General features: G+C 52.4%; 1 protein-coding gene across 1 annotated transcript; it reads left to right on the plus strand.

Annotated features, from left to right (window-relative positions):
* Positions 1–2,074: 2,074 nt before the first annotated feature.
* Positions 2,075–11,645, plus strand: upk1a (uroplakin 1a). Its single transcript, XM_080184496.1, has 7 exons — positions 2,075–2,174; positions 3,891–4,091; positions 6,979–7,053; positions 8,807–8,917; positions 9,103–9,282; positions 10,059–10,142; positions 11,340–11,645. Exons 1-7 carry the CDS (start codon positions 2,109–2,111, stop codon positions 11,382–11,384), a joined length of 762 nt encoding a protein of 253 aa, XP_080040622.1. The 5' UTR covers positions 2,075–2,108; the 3' UTR covers positions 11,385–11,645.
* Positions 11,646–20,955: the final 9,310 nt, after the last annotated feature.

The raw sequence follows: 20,955 nt of genomic DNA on the forward strand, positions 1-20,955 counted from the left end.
ACTCACTCCCTCCACCCCCAACACACAGTGACAGCCGTGTGTACCATCTACAAGATGCACTGCAGCAACTCACCAAGGCTCCTTTGTGACCAGGAAGTGTAGATGGAGTCAATGGATGGGAGGCTGGTTATAAACCCACGTCCAAGAGGGCAAACAAAACCTTGGGTCAAAGTCTGAATCATTACTGCAGCCCCACTGACCCTCACTGGGGTACGGCTCCCACACACACTGACTCTCACTGGGGTATGGGTCCCACACACACACTGACTCTCACTGGGGTACGGGTCCCACACACACTGACTCTCACTGGGGTACGGGTCCCACACACACTGACTCTCACTGGGGTACGGGTCCCACACACACTGACTCTCACTGGGGTACGGGTCCCACACACACTGACTCTCACTGGGGTACGGGTCCCACACACACTGACTCTCACTGGGGTACGGGTCCCACACACACTGACTCTCACTGGGGTACGGGTCCCACACACACTGACTCTCACTGGGGTACGGGTCCCACACACACTGACTCTCACTGGGGTACGGGTCCCACACACACTGACTCTCACTGGGGTACGGCTCCCACACACACTGACTCTCACTGGGGTACGGCTCCCACACACACTGACTCTCACTGGGGTACGGGTCCCACACACACTGACTCTCACTGGGGTACGGGTCCCACACACACTGACTCTATCTGGTCTGCAGTCAGTCCGGATCCAGCTGGAATCCTGGTTCCAGCTATTGATTCCCACAGCAGAGAGGGGGAACAGGTTATTCCAGATTGTTTGATTGGGTGAGTCTGTGTCAGTATTTAGGAGATGCTGTGTATCCAGTAGGAATCAGGTGAAACAGGTGAGTGGGACGGAGCTGGTTGTGGGGTAGTGACGGAGGTTAGTGTGGGAGAGAGGGGTGAGTATTCTGTCTGAGTCTCTCTGTAATCACATTCTGGGTTTTGTGAATGAATTTGTGTTTTGGAGGTTGAACTTTTTATTTAAACTGAACAGTAAAAGGTCAGGTTTTGGATGTCCGGGTGGACTGGTGCCTGAGTTTGATTTATATCAAGCTCTGGAGATATGAATGAGTGCTCAGTGAGTTGGGGAGAGAGATTTCTAACTCTAACACTATATTCTGCACTCTCTCCTTCTCTATGAATGGTATGCAAGAAACAATACTTTTCACTGTCTGCTGATATATGTGACAATGAATGAAAAATCCAAGCAATACTGTGTGTGTGGCATATCCCTCTGTCCCTACATCTGACGAGCTTTTTGACTCTGTGTGTGTGTGTGTGTGTGCGCGCGACTCTGCCCACTGTGTACTAAATGCCATAAGTACCCTCCCTGGCTGTTGGGTAGATTAGGGTCCAGTTGAACCCTGGGGTTGGGGGTGAGTGACTGACTCCTTGCTTTGCTGTCTCTGGGCAGGTGTGAAAGGAACATTTTAGTGATTTGTTTTTTTTTTTTGGAGCAGTGAGTGTGGGAAATGTTTAAAATTAAGGTGTGAATGTGGGGGAGGGGGTCAGTTGATGTCCCCCTGGGGTGCTGTGGGCAGTGTAAGTGGATGGTTTAATTTGAAGAAATGTGGGATGTTTTGGGTGTGGTTGTCACACACCTGACTGGGTAACCCTAATCCTCCTATAACATCACCAACTGCATTGCCCTGGCACCTGTCCCAAACTCCCCCCCCCCCCCCCCCCCCCTCAGCCAATCAAGGACTTTTTGGCAGTGACCCTGCTGTTGTAATGCTGGAAATTTGACAGCTAACTTGTGCGAAGCAAGATCCCACAAACAGTGGTGTGATGATGACTCAGATCATCCAGGGTTTCTTCACTGTTGGGCTGAGAGGTGAGTATTGGGAGTGGAGCACGGCCCACTCACCCCCCCCCCCCCCCCATCCCCAATCTCCCACCTCCTGAGGTTACAGAGATGGGGAGGGGGCGCGGGGGGCTGGAGGAGGTTACAGAGGTGGGGAGGGGGTGCAGGGGGGCTGGAGGATGTGAGTCGCTCCCCCCGGCTGTGGATTGGGGTGAAGGGTGTTGATATCTCTCGTCCCGGTCTCTGTTACAGTGAGACGCTGTGTGTGGATAATTGAAGAAGCGAGATGGGGGACAGCACTGCCTCACCAGCTGTCAAAGTGATTCTGATCTTCGGCAAGTTCATCCTCATGGTAGGTGTGTGAGCGTGCATGAGGGTGCCCCTCTCTCTCTGTGTGGTTTTATTACACAGGGCCCTGTGGTCAGATTGGAGCAGAATCAGGCCACTCAGCCCATTGAGTCTGCTCCCCCATTCAATCATGGCTGATATTTTTCTCATCCCCCATTCTCCTGCCTTTCCCCCTGATCCCCTTATTAATCAGGAATCTATCTATCTCTGTCTTAAAGACACTCAGTGACCACCCCCCCCACCTCTGCAGCAAAGAGTTCCCCACATTCCCCACTCTCTGGCTGGAGAAATCCCTCCCCATCTCTGTTTTAAAGGATCGTCCCTTTACCCTGAGGTTGTGCCTCTGGTTCTAGTTTTTCCTACTCGTGGAAACATCCTCTCCGGGTCCAGTCCTGACGTTGCTGACCTTCGAGCTGACAGGAGTCGTGTGTCTGTCACTGGGTGAGGTGCGCACACCTGCCTCTGGCCTGGGATGGACTGGAATGCAGTTTGCCTGTTTGGAATGTCACTCGGCTGGTTCTGGCAGCCTCTGACTCCACGCAGGACAGTCTGCCCAGCCCAGCCCAGCCTGGTACACGCTGCTCAAACACTCTGTCTTTTGTTCAGCGTATGAGTGGGTGCCTTTCTCTCTCTCAGGGTGGAGATGGCAAACCAGCTCTCCAGGGTTTGGCCATGGCCTCTCCGGGAAGCGAACATCACTCCCTGGCACACAGACATCCAGATGTCAATAACATTGTTCATCTCGCTGTCCGTGAGATTTGGAAATACTCAAACTGACCACTTGCCGTTGCCCAGTTGGGGTCCCTTTTTCCCAAAGTGTTATGAGGATATTTGACTAACTTAATGGTCATCAGAGAATCCCTGCAGTGCAGAAGGAGTCCATCAGATCAGCACCAACTCTCTGACAGTATCTTACCCAGGCGCTAGCCCTGTAACTCAACACATTTCCCGTGGCCAATCCGCCTAACCTGCACATCTTTGGACTGTGGGAGGAAACCCACGCAGACATGGGGAGAACATGCAGACTCCACACAGACAGTGATAGTCCCAGGAACACATTTAATCACAGCTGGTGACTCCACTGATAAGATCTGGAGAATGGAAATCTGGGACAGTTTCAACTGAGTTGGACAATCTTCATGTTCAAAGTTACTGGTGAACATTTTACAGATTGAGATTTTTTTCGGGGAATGGGGGTTCAGCTCAGCCCAGTAGAAGCAAGAGGAGCCATAATTTCATTAAATTTGAAAGTTCCTATTGAATCTGCTTCCACCGCCCTTTCAGGCAGCGCCTTCCAGATCACAACAACTCGCTGTGTGTCCAAAATAAAATTCTCCCCATCTCTCCCCCCCTCTCTGGTTCTTTTCCCGATTCTCTTCAATCTGTGTCCCCTCTGGTTACCGAGCCTCCTGTCACTGGAAACACTTTCTCCTCATTCACTCCATCCAATCCCGCTACCCTCCTGCCCCAACCTTTAACCCTCTCTGCTCCGAGGGGAACGATCCCAGCTTCTTCCCATTTCTCCATGTGAACTGAATCCCCCTCATTCCCAGGAATGTTCCGGTAACTCTCCCTGTCCCCGCCTCTGTTCCGAGGGGAGTGATCCCAGGGTTGGGAATGTCGAGTTGATGGTTTGAGTTGGGGGGTGGGGGGAGGGGGGGTGTCTCCTCCCATGGGTCTGGGTTTAATCGTATCTCTGCTTTTTGCCTCCCGCCCCCAGCTTGCCTCCATCGCCCTGTTTGCTGAGACTATCTGGGTGGTGACAGACCAGTTCCGGATTTATCCGGTGCTGGGAGCCTCGGGGAAGGACGATGTCTTTGCCGGAGCCTGGATCGCCATCTTTGCCGGATTCGCCTTCTTCTGTCTGTCCGTCTTTGGGATCCTGGCAGTCCTGAGTCAGAGTCGGACGATGGTCATCACCGTGAGTATGGTGGGGGGGGAAGGAATGGAGGGTCAGGGTTCACACTGCAGCTCAGGTGACGTGTCCCCTTCCCCCACGTTGGGAATTGTGGGTAAGGACGGGGTGGGGTGGGAGGGTAAGGAAAGAATTATGATGCTCCCTGCAGTTCAGAGTCCAGGAATGAGACAGAGAATCTGGTGAACGGGTGCGGCAACAATAATCCTCCCTCAATGCCTACAAAACAAAGGAGATTATCATCGACTTCAGGAAGTGTAAAGGAGAACATGCCCCTGTCTACATGGCCAGTTATAGACAGCAGTGGGAAGTTGTGTGTGGAACCGGAGGACATTGGAGAGGCATTGAACCAATATTTCTCTTCGGTGTTCACACAGGGGGACATGGATATAGCTGAGGAGGACACTGGGTTGCAGGGGAGTAGAATTGACAGTGTTACAGTTGATAAGGAGGATGTGCTGGATATTCTTGAGGGATTGAAGATAGATAAGTCCCCCGGTCCGGATGGGATTTACCCTAGGATTCTCTGGGAGGCAAGAGAAGTGATTGCAGAGCCTCTGGCTCTGATCTTCAGGTCATCGTTGGCCTCTGGTATAGTACCGGAAGATTGGAGGTTAGCGAATGTTGTCCCATTGTTTAAGAAGGGGAACAGAGACTTCCCCGGGAATTATAGACCGGTGAGTCTCACTTCTGTTGTGGGCAAGGTTTTAGAAAAAATTATTAGGGATAGGATTTATAGTTATTTGGAGAGTAATGAATTGATTGGAGATAGTCAGCATGGTTTTGTAGCGGGTAGGTCGTGCCTTACTAACCTTATTGAGTTTTTTTTGAAAAAGTGACCAAAGAGGTGGATGGGGGTAAGGCAGTTGACGTGGTGTATATGGATTTTAGTAAGGCGTTTGATAAGGTTCACCATGGTAGGCTTCTGCAGAAAATGCAGATGTATGGGATTGAGGGTAATCTAGGGAATTGGATCAGGAATTGGCTATCAGATAGGAGACAGAGGGTGGTGGTTGATGGTAAATATTCATCATGGAGTTCGGTTACGAGCGGTGTGCCTCAGGGATCTGTTTTGGGGCCACTGCTGTTTGTAATTTTTATTAATGATCTGGATGAGGGTATAGTTGGGTGGATTAGTAAATTTGCTGATGACATCAAAGTCGGAGGTGTGGTAGATTGTGAGGAAGGGTGTCATAGTTTGCAGGAAGACTTGGACAGGTTGCAGAGCTGGGCCGAGAGGTGGCGGATGGAGTTTAATGCGGAGAAGTGTGAGGTAATTCACTTTGGTAGGAATAACAGATGTGTCGAGTATAGGGCTAACGGGAGGACTTTGAATAGTGTGGATGAACAGAGGGATCTAGGTGTATGTGTACAGAGATCCCTGAAAGTTGGGAATCAAGTAGATAAGGTTGTTAAGAAGGCATACAGTGTCTTGGCGTTTATTGGTAGGGGGATTGAATTTAGGAGTCGCAGCGTCATGTTGCAACTGTACACAACTCTGGTGCGGCTGCACTTGGAGTACTGTGTGCAGTTCTGGTCCCCACATTACAGGAAGGATGTGGAGGCTTTGGAGAGGGTGCAGAGGAGGTTTAGCAGGATGTTGCCTGGTATGGAGGGGAGGTCCTATGAGGAGAGACTGAGGGATTTGGGGTTGTTTTCGCTGGAAAGAAGGCAGCTAAGAGGGGATCTTATTGAAACATATAAGATGATTAGAGGTTTAGATAGGGTGGACAGTGATAGCCTTTTTCCTCGGATGGAGAAAGCTAGCACGAGGGGGCATGGCTTTAAATTAAGGGGGGGTAGTTATAGGACGGATGTCAGGGGTAGGTTCTTTACCCAGAGGGTGGTGAGGGATTGGAATGCCCTGCCTGCTGCGGTTGTAAATGCGCCTAGTTTGGGGGCGTTTAAGAGATCCGTGGATAGGTTTATGGACGAAAAGGGATTGGTTTAGGTTAGTGGGTCATTGTTTTTTTTTTTAACTGGTCGGCGCAACATCGTGGGCCGAAGGGCCTGTTCTGCGCTGTAATGTTCTATGTTCTATACATCAACAGGGACAAAGTAGAAAGGGTCGCGAGCTTCAGGTTTTTAGGTGTCCAGATCACCAGCAACCTGTCCTGGTCCTCCTCCTCCCCCCCGCTTCCCCCACACCCCCCCCCCCCCACCCCCCCCCCATGCCGACACTATAGTTAAGAAAGCCCCACCAACGCCTCTACTTTCTCAGAAGACTAAGGAAATTTGGCGTGTCCGCTACGACTCTCACCAACTTTTACAGATGCACCACAGAAAGCATTCTTTCTGGTTGTATCACAGCTCGGTCTGGGCTCCTGCTCTGCCCAAGACTGCAAGGAACTACAAAAGGTTGTGAATATAGCCCCAATCCCATCACACAAACCAGCTTCCCATCCATTGACTCTGTCTACACTTCCCACTGCCTTGGGAAAAGCAGCCAACATAATTAAGGACCCCACACATCTCGGACATTCTCTCTTCCACCGGGAAAAAGATACTAAAGTCTGCGGACACATACCGACTGACTCAAGAACAGCTTCTTCCCTGCTGCTGTCAGACTTTTGAATGGACCGACCTCACATTAAGCTGATCTTTCTCTACACTCTCGCTGTGACTGTAACACTACATTCTGCACCCTCTCCTTTCCTTCTCTATGAACCGTATGCTTTGTATAGCACACAAGAAACAATACTTTTCACTGTATCCCGATACATGTGACAATAATAAATCAAATCATTCCAATATCAGTGGGAGGGAGACAGCAGATAGATTGTGAGGGGTTATTGATGGGTGGGAGAGATCCTGGTGGGTATTGGGATGTGGGGACCCTAGTGGGTGTTGTGTTAACGGAGTCTCTCTCTCTCTCTCTCTCTCTCTGCCTCAGTACCTAGTATTGATGGTTATTGTTTATATCTTCGAGACAGCTTCGTGTATCACAGCCATCACCCACCGAGATTATGTAAGTATCCAACACTCTCTCAGGAACTCACTGGCTCGTACACAGCGCGCCCCACGCTGCTCGGTTACAGAGTGACACCACTCAGGATGAGGGCCACTGGCCAGATCCAGCATTTACTCCCCATTACAGCACGGTTACCTCAGTGCCAGGGACCTGGGTTTGATTCCCGGGGGCACGGTGACACAGTGGGTTAGCACTGCTGTCTCACAGCGCCAGGGACCCGGGTTTGATTCTGGCCTCGGGTCACTGTCTGTGTGGAGTCTGCGCATTCTCCCCGTGTCAGCATGGGTTTCCTCTGGATGCTCCGGTTTCCTCCCACAGTCCAAAGGTGTGGGTTAGGTGGATTGGCCATGCTAAATTGCCCTTTAGTGTCGGGGGAGTAGCTACAGTAAATGCATGGAGTTATGGGGATGGGGCTTGGGTGGGATTGCGGTTGGTGCAGACGTGATGGGCCAAATGGCAGCCTCCTGCTGTTAGGGAGGGAGTTCCAGGATTCTGACCCCGGCGACAGTGAAGGAACGGCCGATATATTTCCAAGTCGGGATGGTGAGTGACTCGGAGGGGAATCTCCAGGTGGGGGGTGTTCCCAGGTATCTGCTGCCCTTGTCCTTCTAGATGGTAGAGGTGGTGGGTTTGGAAGGTGCTGCCTAAGGAGCCTTGGTGAGTCGCGGCAGTGCATCTTGTAGATGGTACACACGGCTGTCACTGTGTGTTGGGGGTGGAGGGAGTGAGTGTTTGTGGTTAGCGTGTCATAGAATATAGAACAGGACAGCCCGGGGACAGGCCCTTCGGCCCGTCAGAGCCCGGGGACAGGCCCTTCGGCCCGTCAGAGCCCGGGGACAGGCCCTTCGGCCCGTCAGAGCCCGGGGACAGGCCCTTCGGCCCGTCAGAGCCCGGGGACAGGCCCTTCGGCCCGTCAGAGCCCGGGGACAGGCCCTTCGGCCCGTCAGAGCCCGGGGACAGGCCCTTCGGCCCGTCAGAGCCCGGGGACAGGCCCTTCGGCCCGTCAGAGCCCGGGGACAGGCCCTTCGGCCCACAATGCTGTACTGACCATGATACCAAGTTGAACTACTCCCTTCTGCCTGCCCTCGCTCCCTATCCCTCCGTCCCTCACATTTTCCCGTGTTGAGATAAACACCCCTATTGTATCTGCCTCCACCACCCCTGGCAGTGTGTCCCAGACACCAACCACTCTCTGTGTAAAAAAAAAACTCACCCCCCCCACATCTCCTCTGAACTCCACCCCCCCTCACTGTAAGTGTGCCCCCCCCTAGTATTAGACATTTCAACTCTGGGGAAAGATTCTGACTGTCAACCCTATTTGTGCCCCTCAGGATTTTATATTCTTCTATCCGGTCTCCCCTCGGCCTCTGTCGCTCCGGAGAAAACAATCCCAGTTTATCCAGACCCTCTAATCCAGGCAGCATCCCGGGAAACCTCTCCTGTACCCCCTCCATAGCCCCCCCACCCTTCCTGTAATGTGGTGACCAGAATTGAACACAATTCTCGAAGTGCAGCCTAACCAAAGCTTTTAGCAGCATTGATTTTGAGGGTGGTTTTTGTGGTGTTGTCCGAGGGGAGGGATTGGGGAGATGATGGAAGTGATGTGTTGGTATCTGAAGGTGGGTTGTGGGAGTGAGGGGGGGTGTTTATTCCCTGCAGTGATGGTGGGGTGGGGTGGAGGGGGTGCCTCAGGCTGTTGGGAATCTTGTAGAATCTGTTTCTCGGTGAACCCGTCTCTCCTCTCTCACAGCTGACCTCCAACCCCAAGTTTGTGAAGAAGCAGATGTTACAGTTCTACGGGGACACTTCCTCGAACGCTGGCCGAGATCTCACCGTAATGTGGAACCGGGTGATGCCCCAGGTAAGAGCCTGCTGCACAAGAGCAGGAGAAGGCCATTCAGCCCCTCGAGCGGGATGGGCTGGGATGAACTTCTCCGAGTTGGATTTCCTAGTTCTTCAATCCCAGGATCGCGGTGTCCGTTCAGCCCTCTCCCTGAGCAGGGAATTGGAAAGTTGTTTATTTAGCCGTCTTCTCTGTCTCTCCAGGAGGAATGCTGTGGATCGACCGGGCCTATGGACTGGATCGAGTATACTTCCTTCTTCAGGAGTAGGTTCAATGAGTCCACCGCTCCCTGGCCTTTCCAGTGCTGCAAGAGAGATCCAAACTCGGAAATCGCTAACCGGGAGGGATGTATGATCGGTCATCGAGACTTCCTCTACCAGAAGGTGCCTGTCCAGTGTGAATACATCCTGCAGTGCGCCCCCATCCCCCCCCACTCTGCCTTCATAAGCCCCTCATTCACCAACTGCCCCCTCCCCAGGATCAGACAACACACACTCCCTAAAAATTCCCTTCCTCCCATTTACAACACACTCGCTCTATCCCCTCCCCCAGACTGGACTTATGACTTTCACCAACTTTTACAGATGCACCACAGAAAGCATTCTTTCTGGGTGTATCACAGCTCGGTCTGGGCTCCTGCTCTGCCCAAGACCACAAGGAACTACAAAAGGTTGTGAATGTAGCCCAACCCATCACACAAACCAGCCTCCCATCCATTGACTCTGTCTACACTTCCTGCTGCCTTGGAAAAGCAGCCAACATAATTAAGGACCCCACACACACCCCGGACATTCTCTGTTCCACTTTCTTCCTTCAGGAGAAAGATACAAGAGTCTGAGGTCCTGTATCAACTGACTCGAGAACAGCTTCTTCCCTGCTGCTGTCAGACTTTTGAATGGACCTACCTTGCATTAAGCTGATCTTTCTCTACACCCTCGCTGTGACTGTAACACTACATTCTGCACCCTCTCCTTTCCTTCTCTATGAATGGTATGCTTTCTGTATAGTGCGTAAGAAACAATACTTTTCACTGTGTAAATACATGTGACAATAATAAATCAAGTATCATGACGCACTCTCACCTTTCCACACCCTCTCTCACCTGAGGCTGTTTTTTGAGTTAAATCTAATGTGAAATTTTTTTGTTTCCTCCTTTCAGGGATGTTTTGATTATTTCAGCTCTGCAATCAACAGTTACGCCTGGGGTGTAGCCTGGTTTGGATTCGCTATTCTGATGTGGACGGTAAGTTCTGGAACCTGTGATATGTTTAAGTTTTTTTTTGCCCTTTTAACATTGTGTGATGAGGGAGTGTCTGGCTGCGTGACGCAGCTGTCTTATCCATTGTGTTCCTGTTCTGGGTTAGTGTCCTCCAGCCTCGGAATGTGTTAGTGGGACCAGCGTTGGGAAATCCTCCCGCCACACAGGACCCCTGCTCCAGTGTCCAAACCTCCATTCTAGTTGTTTGTGTTGCATTTATCTAATTATTTTTGGGTCAGTGACGATGTCCCTTTCCCCAGCTTTGGAAGACATTTTTGAGATCTTGTATAGGTTTTATTGACACAGGTGTTGCCTTAAAGATTGGTACCCAAAGATGCATAGGTTAGTTGGGCTAGCCATGCTAAATTGTCCCTTTAGTGACCAAAGATGTGCAGGTTAGGGGGATTGACCATGCTAAATGTGTGGAGTTTCAGGGATAAGATGGGGGAAGAGGACCAGAGTGAGATATTCTGTCAGAGAGTTGGTGCAGACCTGATGGGCTGAATGGCCTCCTCCCTGCACAGTAGGGATTTGATCTTAGTTGAAGAGGACAAAGTGACCAAGTGTTGGAAAAATGGAATCCAGAGACACACAGTGATTTTTATATTTGGTGCTAAGATGGAGAGACAATAAAGGAACCATTCTGAAAGGGAGTTCCAGAGTGTGTTCCTAAATTATGGAAAGTAGCAGGAGAGGCAGAGAGACCACTTAAATAAAGTGAACAGCATCTGAGACTTTATTAGCCGGGACAGAGGGTACAAGAGCAAGGAAGTTCTGAAAGTCAGAATAAAATACTGGGAGAGGTTGGGAACGTTCTCAGGGAGGAGAAAGTGGAGAGAGAGATCGGATTGAAATGTTAAAAATTGCAAAGAGGTGTGGGACAGAATAGAGAGAGAGAGAATTGTTCCTGTTGGTGACGGTCTGGGAACAGATCAAAGATGATTAGCAGTAGCAGTGGGGAGGAATTTGATATAATGGACAAGTTAACCCCTATTTTACCCCATTCTCCTTTACCTTCTCCCTGGGTTTTGCTGTGATAGTTCTCTCCCTAATGTTAGATTTGAGACATTTCTGTGGCCCAGTTCAATGAGTTTGGGATGAAAGCCAGTTAATGGGACTCTGTTTACAGACAGTGATTCTGATGTGTAAAGTAACTTTGTTCTCTCTCTCCCTCTCTCCTAGTTTGTGATTCTGTTGTTAACCATGTATTATCTGACCACCCTGTGAAACCCCAGAGAGACACTGACCAATGGGAGACTGTGTACATACAAGGAAACTGATGTCAGCACCTGCTTTGCTTTAAAGAAATGAATGTGATTTGTGTGTTTGTGAAATTCTCTTCCGATCCTCCATCACTCCTTTTTAATCCAGGCCCAATGTTCAGCTACATAATAAACTAACTGTCCATTGGCCAATGTATTGTACAGTCCACATCCCAGCTCACAGATACAAAACCTGGGAATGACATCCTTCCCAAATCCCATCTTCCCCTCGTGCTCTGGAATGGCAGCTGCAGAGACCCCCTTTCCAGTGTTACAGGCAGCAAGTTTCTAACAACCTGGACCCCTCCAGCAAAACAACAGGATTCTGAGACCGTACAGGGTCCAGACTCTGGGAGTTGGGAACTCTTTTCTACCCGGTGGCACAGTGGTTAGTCCTTCTGCCTCACAGCACCATGGAGCCTGGTTCCCAGCTTGGGTCACTGTCTGTACGGAGTCTTCACATTCTCCCTGTGTGGGTTTCCTCCAGGTGCTCCGGTTTCCTCCCACAGATTGAAAGAGGTGCTGGTTAGAATGCATTGGCTGTGCTAAATTCTCCCCCAGTGTAACCCGAACAGGCGCCGGAGTGTGGGGGCTAGGGGATTTTCACAGTAACTTCACTGTGAGCTGACTTGTGACAATATTAAATAAACTTTCCTTGGGTTTGCCTCACTGTAGATGTGATTTGAGGGGAGGGCATTTCCTCCTCCAGGCTGGGGTTGGATTTGTGATTGGATGTTGACTGTGGATGGATCAATGGTCTTGAAATTTCTTTGAACTTTGGCCTGTTTTTGAAAGGGTGCTGAGTAATTGTATAGTTGACTCTGCAGTACGAAGGGACAGGGAAAGAGTGAGGATAGTGTGTGTCGGTATCTGTGACTCGATGAATGCCCCACTTTTCAAATGTACTCTGTTGGAAACTAGTTTTTACCTGCTGAGCTCTGGGATATTGTAGTCAAAAACTGCTTGTGTATATTTTTTATATAACCATTAAAAACCTTTTCCACACCAACTGCTGGTCTCTAAGTCTTTCTCTCGATTTGGGAATTGCCCTGGGGTAAGGGTGGGGATGTGTCTCCAGTATGGAACCCAATACTAAAAGATATAAAAGTCTGACGTCACAAACCAATTGATGCAAGAACAGCTTCTTCCCTGCTGTCGTCAGACTTTTGAATGGACCCACCTTGCATTAGGCTGATCTTTCTCTACACCCTAGCTGTGACTGTAACACTACATTCTGCACCCTCTCCTTTTCCTTCTCTATGAACGGTATGTTTTGTCTATATAATGTGTAAGAAACTACATGTTAATACATGTGCCAATAATAAATCAAATGTATCTACCTCCACTTTTGGATATTTCTGATGATCCAGCCTCCAGCACCCTTTGGGCAGTGAATTCCAAAAGAAATATCTATCCAAATCAGCTTGAAATGATTGGCTCTTTATCTTAACATAAAACACTACAGCACAAACAGGCCCTTCAGCCCACAAGTTGCGCCGATCACATCCATACCTACTAGGCCATAGAACTATCTGTAACTCCCAATCCCAATAAATCCCATATACTCATCCAGAAGTCATTTAAAAGACGCCAGCAAGTTCACCTCTACCACCACTGATGGCAGCCAATTTCACTCAGAGGATGGTGAGTAAGTGGAAAACTTTCCGCTAACGTCTCCTCTGTACCTGCTTCCTAGCACCTTAGCTCTGTGACCTCTCATAGCGACCATTTCAGCCCGGGGAAATAGCCTCCGAGAATCCACATCTTGTATCTTGTCCCCTTGTTTGAGGCATTTCCCATTGGTGAAAACATCTTACTATGCACTCTGTCAAGTCCCACCCCCACTGTCAGGACGTTAATATATTTGAATAAGGTCACCCCTTCACTCTGCTAACCGCCTCTGAGGAATACAGACCCAGGCTATTGTGTCTCCCCTGATAGGACAATCCTCTCATCCCAGGAATGAGTTTGGAGACAGTCCAAGGAGATTCACCAATATGACTCTGTTAAAATAAGGGAACCCAAACTGTACAGTGTGTTCCAGGGTAAGGCCACACCATCACTCTGTACAATTAAAACAAAAACTCCTTACTGTTAAACTCCAACCCCTCTGTAACACACCAGGTGTGATTCCCGTCTCGGGTCACTGGCTGTGTGAAGTCTGCACATTCTCCCCATGTCTGCATGGGTTTCCTCCCACACTCCAAAGATGTGCAGGTTATATGGATTGGCTGTGCTAAATTGCCCCTTTAATGTCACGGGAACTAGCTAGGGTAAATGTGTGGGGTTACGGGGATAGGGCCTGGGTGGGATTGTGGTCAATGCAGACTCGATGGGCTGAATGGCCTCCTCCTTCACTGTAGGGGTTCTATGATTGTGTAAGAGAAGGAAAACAAGGCTAAAGTTTTGTGTTTGGATCTCTCCGTGTCTTGTTTGAGTTCCACGAGGGCCAGGCAGGGTAAAGTTGGTAGCTCTCCTTCCCAGATGTGTATTTTTTTTTAATATGCCCATACCACAATTTCCTTCATTTCCTGCACAACATCACACCCGCTCCCCCACCCCACCCACACCCGCTCCCCCCTCCAACCGCACCCCCCCCCCTCCCCCCCTGCAATTCCCAGGCTGAGATTTCAATCTTCCAAACCATTGGTTGCCTTCAGTTCCAGCTGCTGGTTTTCCTCTGGAACCTCTGGCTAGCCCTCGGGTAAAGGGCCTATGGGGGAGAGAGAGAGCTGACCCTCTTGTGTCTCTCACTGAGCTAAATCCCAATCCTGTGCAGGCACAGAACCCTCCCTCCTCTCTCGGGAGTGACGGAACTCCGGTATGTTGGAAAAATAATCCGGATCCAACGCTCAACTTCCATCAACAGCAACAGAAGTTAATCCCAGTGAAGCAATGGGACACTGTTTTCTCTGTCTCTGGCAGGGAGCAGGAACTGTGCTTGCTCTGGGGGAATGCCCCGGTCAAACCCCACCTGGCGTCAGTGTGAACAGTTCTGAACACCACCCCCCCCGACATCTCAGGCAGTGACATACTGACCCTCAGAGGGAGCGCAAGGAGTCCAGGACTGCGAGGGTTAAATCACAGAGATTAGAAAGAAACAAGACTGATATTCCCTGGAATTTAGAAGGTTAATGGAAAGATTTGACTGCCGTTTTCGGAATATTAAGGAGGGATAGATAGGGGTCAAGAGAGAGATTGCCACAGATTGGGGGGGAGTCTCGCAATGGGAGGAAATGAGGGGCAGCTCTTCTGGGAGTGAAATTGGTTTAAAATTTATTTATTGGTGTCACAAATATGCTCACATTAACAGTGCAATGAAGTTACTGTGAAAATCCCCTAATTGCCAAGCTCCAGGACCTGTTCACGTACACCAAGGAAGAATTTTGCATGGTCAATGCACCCTAACCACATCTTTCAGACTGTGGGAGGAAACGGGGGCACCCGGAGGACCCACTGTGTCACCGTGCCCCCCGGGAATCGCACCCGGGTCCCTGGCGCTGTGAGGCAGCAGTGCTAACCCACTGTGTCACCGTGCCCCTGGGAATCAAACCCAGGTCCCTGGCGCTGTGAGGCAGCAGTGCTAACCCACTGTGTCACCGTGCCCCCAGGAATTGAACCCGGGTCCCTGGCGCTGTGAGACAGCAGTGCTAACCCACTGTGTCACCGTGCCCCCGGGAATCGAACCCGGGTCCCTGGCACTGTGAGACAGCAGTGCTAACCCACTGTTGGAACTCCAAAGTATGAAATTGGAGGATTGGGAGATGTTCTGAATTCAGCAGAGGAGGACAAAGAGATTGATTTAATATAAAAGTGATCTGGAAAAGCTTCAATAAGTCTGGAAAAGGATTAGTGAAGACAAATATAGGTCCCCTGTTAGCTTCCAAAATTCTGGAACATTCCTGGCAAATTGGAGACTGCCCAATAGAACTCCATTATCTAAAAATGGAAGAAAGGGATTATTGACCAGATAGCCAGAGGTCAGGAAAATGTTAGAGTCCATGAGAAACAGGGCATTTAGAAAATATCAAAGTCAACCTGGATTTATAACAGAGAAATCTTGTTTGACAAACCTACAGGGGATTGTAAAGGATGTAACAAACAGGATAAAGGAAAACCTGTGGATATGATGTATTTGGATTGTCAGAAAGCTTTTTGATAAAGTCCCACACGAGGTTAGTGTGTAAAGTTAAAGCACACAGGGCTGGGGTGGGGGGTGGGGTGGGGGCAGGGGGGCAGTGGTGGGCAGTGATATATCAGCATGAATTGGTAAGCAGATAGTAAACAGAGCATTCGGAATAAATGGGTCTCACTCGAAGAGCCAGGCAGTGATCAGCAGGGTGCCACAGGGACCGGGGTTCAGGCTCCAGCTATTCACAATACACATCATTCACTTGAACAAGGGAACCAACTGGAACATTTCCAAGTTTGCTGCTGGGAAGGAACTTGCCAGAAATGGGAAGTAATGAAGAGGATGTTAAGAGACTTCAAGATGATTTACACAAACTGAATGAGTGGCAAGTACACAGCAGGCACAGGAGAGCCTGGATAAACGTGAAGTTATCCACTTCAGACAGAGAAACAGAATGGCAGAGTATCCCTGTAACCTCCTCCAGCTCCTACACCCCCTCCCTATCCCTGTAACCTCCTCCAGCCCCTAACACCCCTCCCTATCTCTGTAACCTCCTCCAGCCCCTACACCCCTCCCTATCCCTGTAACCTCCTCCAGCCCCTACACCCCCTCCCTATCTCTGTAACCTCCTCCAGCCCCTACACCCCTCCCTATCTCTGTAAACTCCTCCAGCCCCTACACCCCCTCCCTATCTGTCACCTCCTCCAGACCCCTACACCCCTCCTCATTTCTGTAACCTCCTGCACCCCTACACCCCCTCTCCCTATCTCTGTAACCTCCTCTGACCCCTATAACCTGGGATGGCACAGTGGTTAATGCTGCTGCCTCACAGTGCCAGGGACCTGGGTTCGGTTCCCGGCTTGAGTCACTGTTTGTGTGGAATCTGCACGTTCTCCCTGTGTCAGCGTGGGTTTCCTCCGGGTGTTCCGGTTTCCTCCCACACTCCCAAGATATGCAGGTTAAGTGGATTGGCCATTCTAAATTGCCCTTTAGTGTCAGGGGGACTAGCTGGGGTAAATGCACGAGGGTCTGGGTGGGGTTGTGTTGGTGTAGACTTGATGGGCTGAGTGACCTCCTTCTGCACTGTGGTGATTCCATGATCTAACCCCCCCCGAGATCTCTGCGCTCCTCCAATTCCGGCCTCTGGAGCATTCCCCCCCCCACCCCAGCCGATTCCCATTGCTCTGCCATTGGCAACCATGCCTTCTGCTACCTGGGGGGTGCCCTAAGGTCTGGAATTCCCCCCCTAAACTTCTCCATCTCTCTCTGTCTATCTCTCTCTCTCTCTCTCTTGCTGTCTGTTTCCCTCCCTCTGTCTATCTCTCTTTCTCTCTCCCTTTCTCTCACTCTATGTCTCTCTCTCTCTCTTTCTCTATCTTTCTGTCCGTCTCTCTCCCTCTCTATCCGTCTCTCTCTCTTTATGTCTCTCTAGCTCGAGCTTCCTAAACTGGGGGGATTTTGAATTATTGTCCCCTCTCTGGGTCTGGACCCCAGCCAGAAGCAGCATCGCCCTGTGAATAAGGCAGTATTTACAACAACAAAACCTCTGGCAGGCAGAGAGCTGACAAACTCCCGCAGACTGAAGGTGCCTCATGCTCTTGTGTAAGAGAGAGAAACCAGCCCCACCAGTTTCACTGCTCCCAAAACAAACACTGGAGTGAGTCAGCAACTTAACCCTCACCCCCCCACCTCTCTCCGATGTCAGACACATCTCCTCAACCTCACCCTCTAACCCAGTGAGAGTCAGTGTGTGTGGGACCCGTACCCCAGTGAGAGTCAGTGTGTGTGGGACCCGTACCCCAGTGAGAGTCAGTGTGTGTGGGACCCGTACCCCAGTGAGAGTCAGTGTGTGTGGGACCCGTACCCCAGTGAGAGTCAGTGTGTGTGGGACCCGTACCCCAGTGAGGGTCAGTGTGTGTGGGAGCCGTACCCCAGTGAGGGTCAGTGTGTGTGGGAGCCGTACCCCAGTGAGAGTCAGTGTGTGTGGGAGCCGTACCCCAGTGAGAGTCAGTGTGTGTGGGAGCCGTACCCCAGTGAGAGTCAGTGTGTGTGGGACCCGTACCCCAGTGAGAGTCAGTGTGTGTGGGAGCCGTACCCCAGTGAGAGTCAGTGTGTGTGGGAGCCGTACCCCAGTTAGATACAGAGTAAAGCTCCCTCTACACTGTCCCCCATCAAACACTCCCAGGACAGGTAAAGTACGGGGTTAGATACAGAGTAAAGCTCCCTCTACACTGTCCCCATCAAACACTCCCAGGACAGGTACAGCACGGGGTTAGATACAGAGTAAAGCTCCCTCTACACTGTCCCCATCAAACACTCCCAGGACAGGTACAGCACGGGGTTAGATACAGAGTAAAGCTCCCTCTACACTGTACCCCCATCAAACACTCCCAGGACAGGTACAGCACGGGGTTAGATACAGAGTAAAGCTCCCTCTACACTGTCCCCCCATCAAACACTCCCAGGACAGGTACAGCACGGGGTTAGATACAGAGTAAAGCTCCCTCTACACTGTCCCCATCAAACACTCCCAGGACAGGTACAGCACAGGGTTAGATACAGAGTAAAGCTCCCTCTACACTGTCCCCCCATCAAACACTCCCAGGACAGGTACAGCACGGGGTTAGGTACAGAGTAAAGCTCCCTCTACACTGTCCTCCCATCAAACACTCCCAGGACAGGTACAGCACAGGGTTAGATACAGAGGAAAGCTCCCTCTACACTGTCCCCATCAAACACTCCCAGGACAGGGACAGCACGGGGTTAGATACAGAGTAAAGCTCCCTCTACACTGTCCCCATCAAACACTCCCAGGACAGGTACAGCACGGGGTTAGATACAGAGGAAAGCTCCCTCTACACTGTCCCCATCAAACACTCCCAGGACAGGTACAGCACGGGGTTAGATACAGAGTAAAGCTCCCTCTACACTGTCCCCATCAAACACTCCCAGGACAGGTACAGCACGGGGTTAGATACAGAGTAAAGCTCCCTCTACACTGTCCCCCATCAAACACTCCCAGGACAGGTACAGCACGGGGTTAGATACAGAGGGTTTTAATGAAGCATTTAAATGGGGTTTGACACACTAACCCACTCCTGTGATGGTGTGAGTTGAGCAGACGAGAGTTGGCCTGATTGAGATTCCATGTTGTGAGTTCTTCGCTGCTGATTCTCTTGGGGTTTTGTCCAGACGGATTTGGATAAGTTTGTTTCAGAGTTTGTACAGTCACTGCCAATGCTCCGAATCTCCTCCGCACCCCACCCCACCCTCCCCCCCCGGCACCGTCTCGCAGTGTTCACCCTCCACCCGTGACCCTGCACCCGCTCCTTCCACCGGGAAGACAGATAAGTGAGCAGAAGCAGAGTGTCCAGTCCTGCCGGTCAAAGATCATCCTCCGACTTTTCCCCTCTTGCTCCCAGCGAGGAGATTCCATGGTCGCTGCTGGACATTGTCTTGGTGTCACTCTGTCGCGGTTCTCACAGGCTCCAGGGCGGGATGCTGGCTCCGGGGGCCTGGCCAGTGTGGGAAATGGTCAGCGGAGTGTGTCCCCCCCCGCGCCCCCCACTGCCAGGGTGGAGAGGTGGGGGGTGGGGGGGGTGGGGGAGGTGGGGAGGTGGTGGGGGGGTGGGGGGATGAGGAGGTGGGGGTTGGGGAGGTGGGGGGGTGGGGAGGTGGGGAGGTGGGGGGGGTGGGGGAGGAGTGGGGAAGCGGTGGTTCCCCAGTGTGGCCGCACTAGGCCGAGGCTTCTCAATCGCCGTGTCAGGATAGTGTCAGCGGGGGGAGTGGGTGCTTGGGCCCAGGGGTGGGGGGAGGGGAGGATGGGTGAATTGGGGGAGGGGGTGAGGGGAGAAGGGAGAGAGATCTGTGACTGAGGGAATATCTCTCCGAGCCCCACTCTCCCGCACCCCTGTGGTCCTGATGGGTCAGTGTTTGGTTTTACCCCCACGTGGCCACATCAGCAGAAGCTGCGTTCAGGCCTGTCCACTCGCCCCGGCCTGTGGGGACCTCCCTCCGAGTATCGGTGTGTCCACCCATGCCCCAGCTGGTAGAGGGGGGGGCCAGGGGGCTGATTGCCATAGCGACTGGGGACCAGCACAGTGCCGTGCCGACCTGGGAAGCCCATGGAGGGCAGTGTGGGGGTGGGGCGGGGGCTGGGAGGGGCCGGGGGGGCGGGGTCCCTTTCCCGAGCTGTGCCTCCCCCCCGGTGGGTCGGCAGTGCGACCCTCCGGCCCGACCTCTGACCCCGCCTGGTAGGTAACCATCACCTCTCGGAGGTGGTGCGGGGTCAGGGTGGAGGAAAACTGCCCCCCCCAGTCGGGGCTGGGGCGTACGGGTTCTGGATGGGCTCCTGTGGGTAGACGGGACCCCGGGGGATGGGCTCCAGCGTGCAGGGTACAGGACCAGGCTGCAGGACGCACAGCGCGGACCAAGGCTGGGTGGACGGTGCGGGAATGGGCAGCCATTGGTCCCCGGGGGCCGCTGGGTCTGTGGCCTGCTCCCTCAGATGGAGCCCAGCCTCGGGGGAGGCCCGGGATTGGGAGCGGGAAAGGAGCTCAGAGCCAGGATTCCTCCCGGAGCCCACTGGCCCAGCATCACTGGGGTCTGAGCGGCTGCGGGGGTGAGCCACCTGCGTACCCCTGCCATCCTCTCGGGGCAAGCCCCCTATCTGCTCCCTGTGCCGATAGGGCAAGGGGCAGCCCAGAGCGTGGCAGGGGGGAGAGGTGGGCCGTGGGATCCTGCTGTGCTGGCGGTGGGCAATGGGATTCTCCCCCAAGTCGGGCAGCCCTGGCAGGTTAACGTAGGTGGGCTCGGGGGCCTGGCTCCCCGCGACCGGGCGGAGGGAGGGGGCGGGAGGGTCGGGGCGTGCTGGGTGAACCCCTGGGCCCAGGCGGGTGGGAGGGAGGTGGACGGTGACACTCTGACCCCGCTCGGCAGACCCTCCCCCGCACCGGGCAGGGGTTAGGGTGGTAACCTGAGGGGTGGGGTACACTGCCTGCTCGAAGCAGTGGGGGTCCCTCGGGGGGGTGGGGCTGGCTGGGTAAGACAGGATGCCCATACCCCCCTTCGGCTGAGGGGGTCCCAGCGCAGGAGGGTCGGGGGAGAGACCCTCAGGTCAAGCCAGGACTGCCCAGGGTCAGCTCCAATCTCGGCGTACAGCTCATTCTCAGCCTCCGTACTGGCAGTCCCCTTCCCATGGGGTTCCCGTGCTGAAGCCCAGCCGAGCATTTGGGGCGGGAAGGAGCCGGGAGTCTGGGAATGCTGTCCCGAGGTGGGAACCTGGGATGGGAGCAGTGGGGAAAGGGTGCAGGAAGGGAGGCTGGCGAGAGACCGTGATTTTGGGGAGGGTCCCAGGGGTGCAGGTGGCAGTATTGGCTGGGGGGGTTGGAGAGGTGGGGGCGGG

This window comes from Carcharhinus amblyrhynchos, unplaced genomic scaffold (assembly GCF_965287045.1).
Source record: "Carcharhinus amblyrhynchos unplaced genomic scaffold, sCarAmb.v2.hapA scaffold_761, whole genome shotgun sequence".
NCBI classification, from domain to species: domain Eukaryota; kingdom Metazoa; phylum Chordata; class Chondrichthyes; order Carcharhiniformes; family Carcharhinidae; genus Carcharhinus; species Carcharhinus amblyrhynchos.

Coding starts and splice junctions, on each gene's coding strand:
- upk1a (XM_080184496.1), top strand. CDS start 2,109: ATGGGGGACAGCACTGCCTCACCAGCTGTCAAAGTGATTCTGATCTTC. Junction 2,175..3,890: donor TCGGCAAGTTCATCCTCATG/GTAGGTGTGTGA, acceptor TCCCGCCCCCAG/CTTGCCTCCATCGCCCTGTT. Junction 9,283..10,058: donor GAGACTTCCTCTACCAGAAG/GTGCCTGTCCAG, acceptor TCCTCCTTTCAG/GGATGTTTTGATTATTTCAG.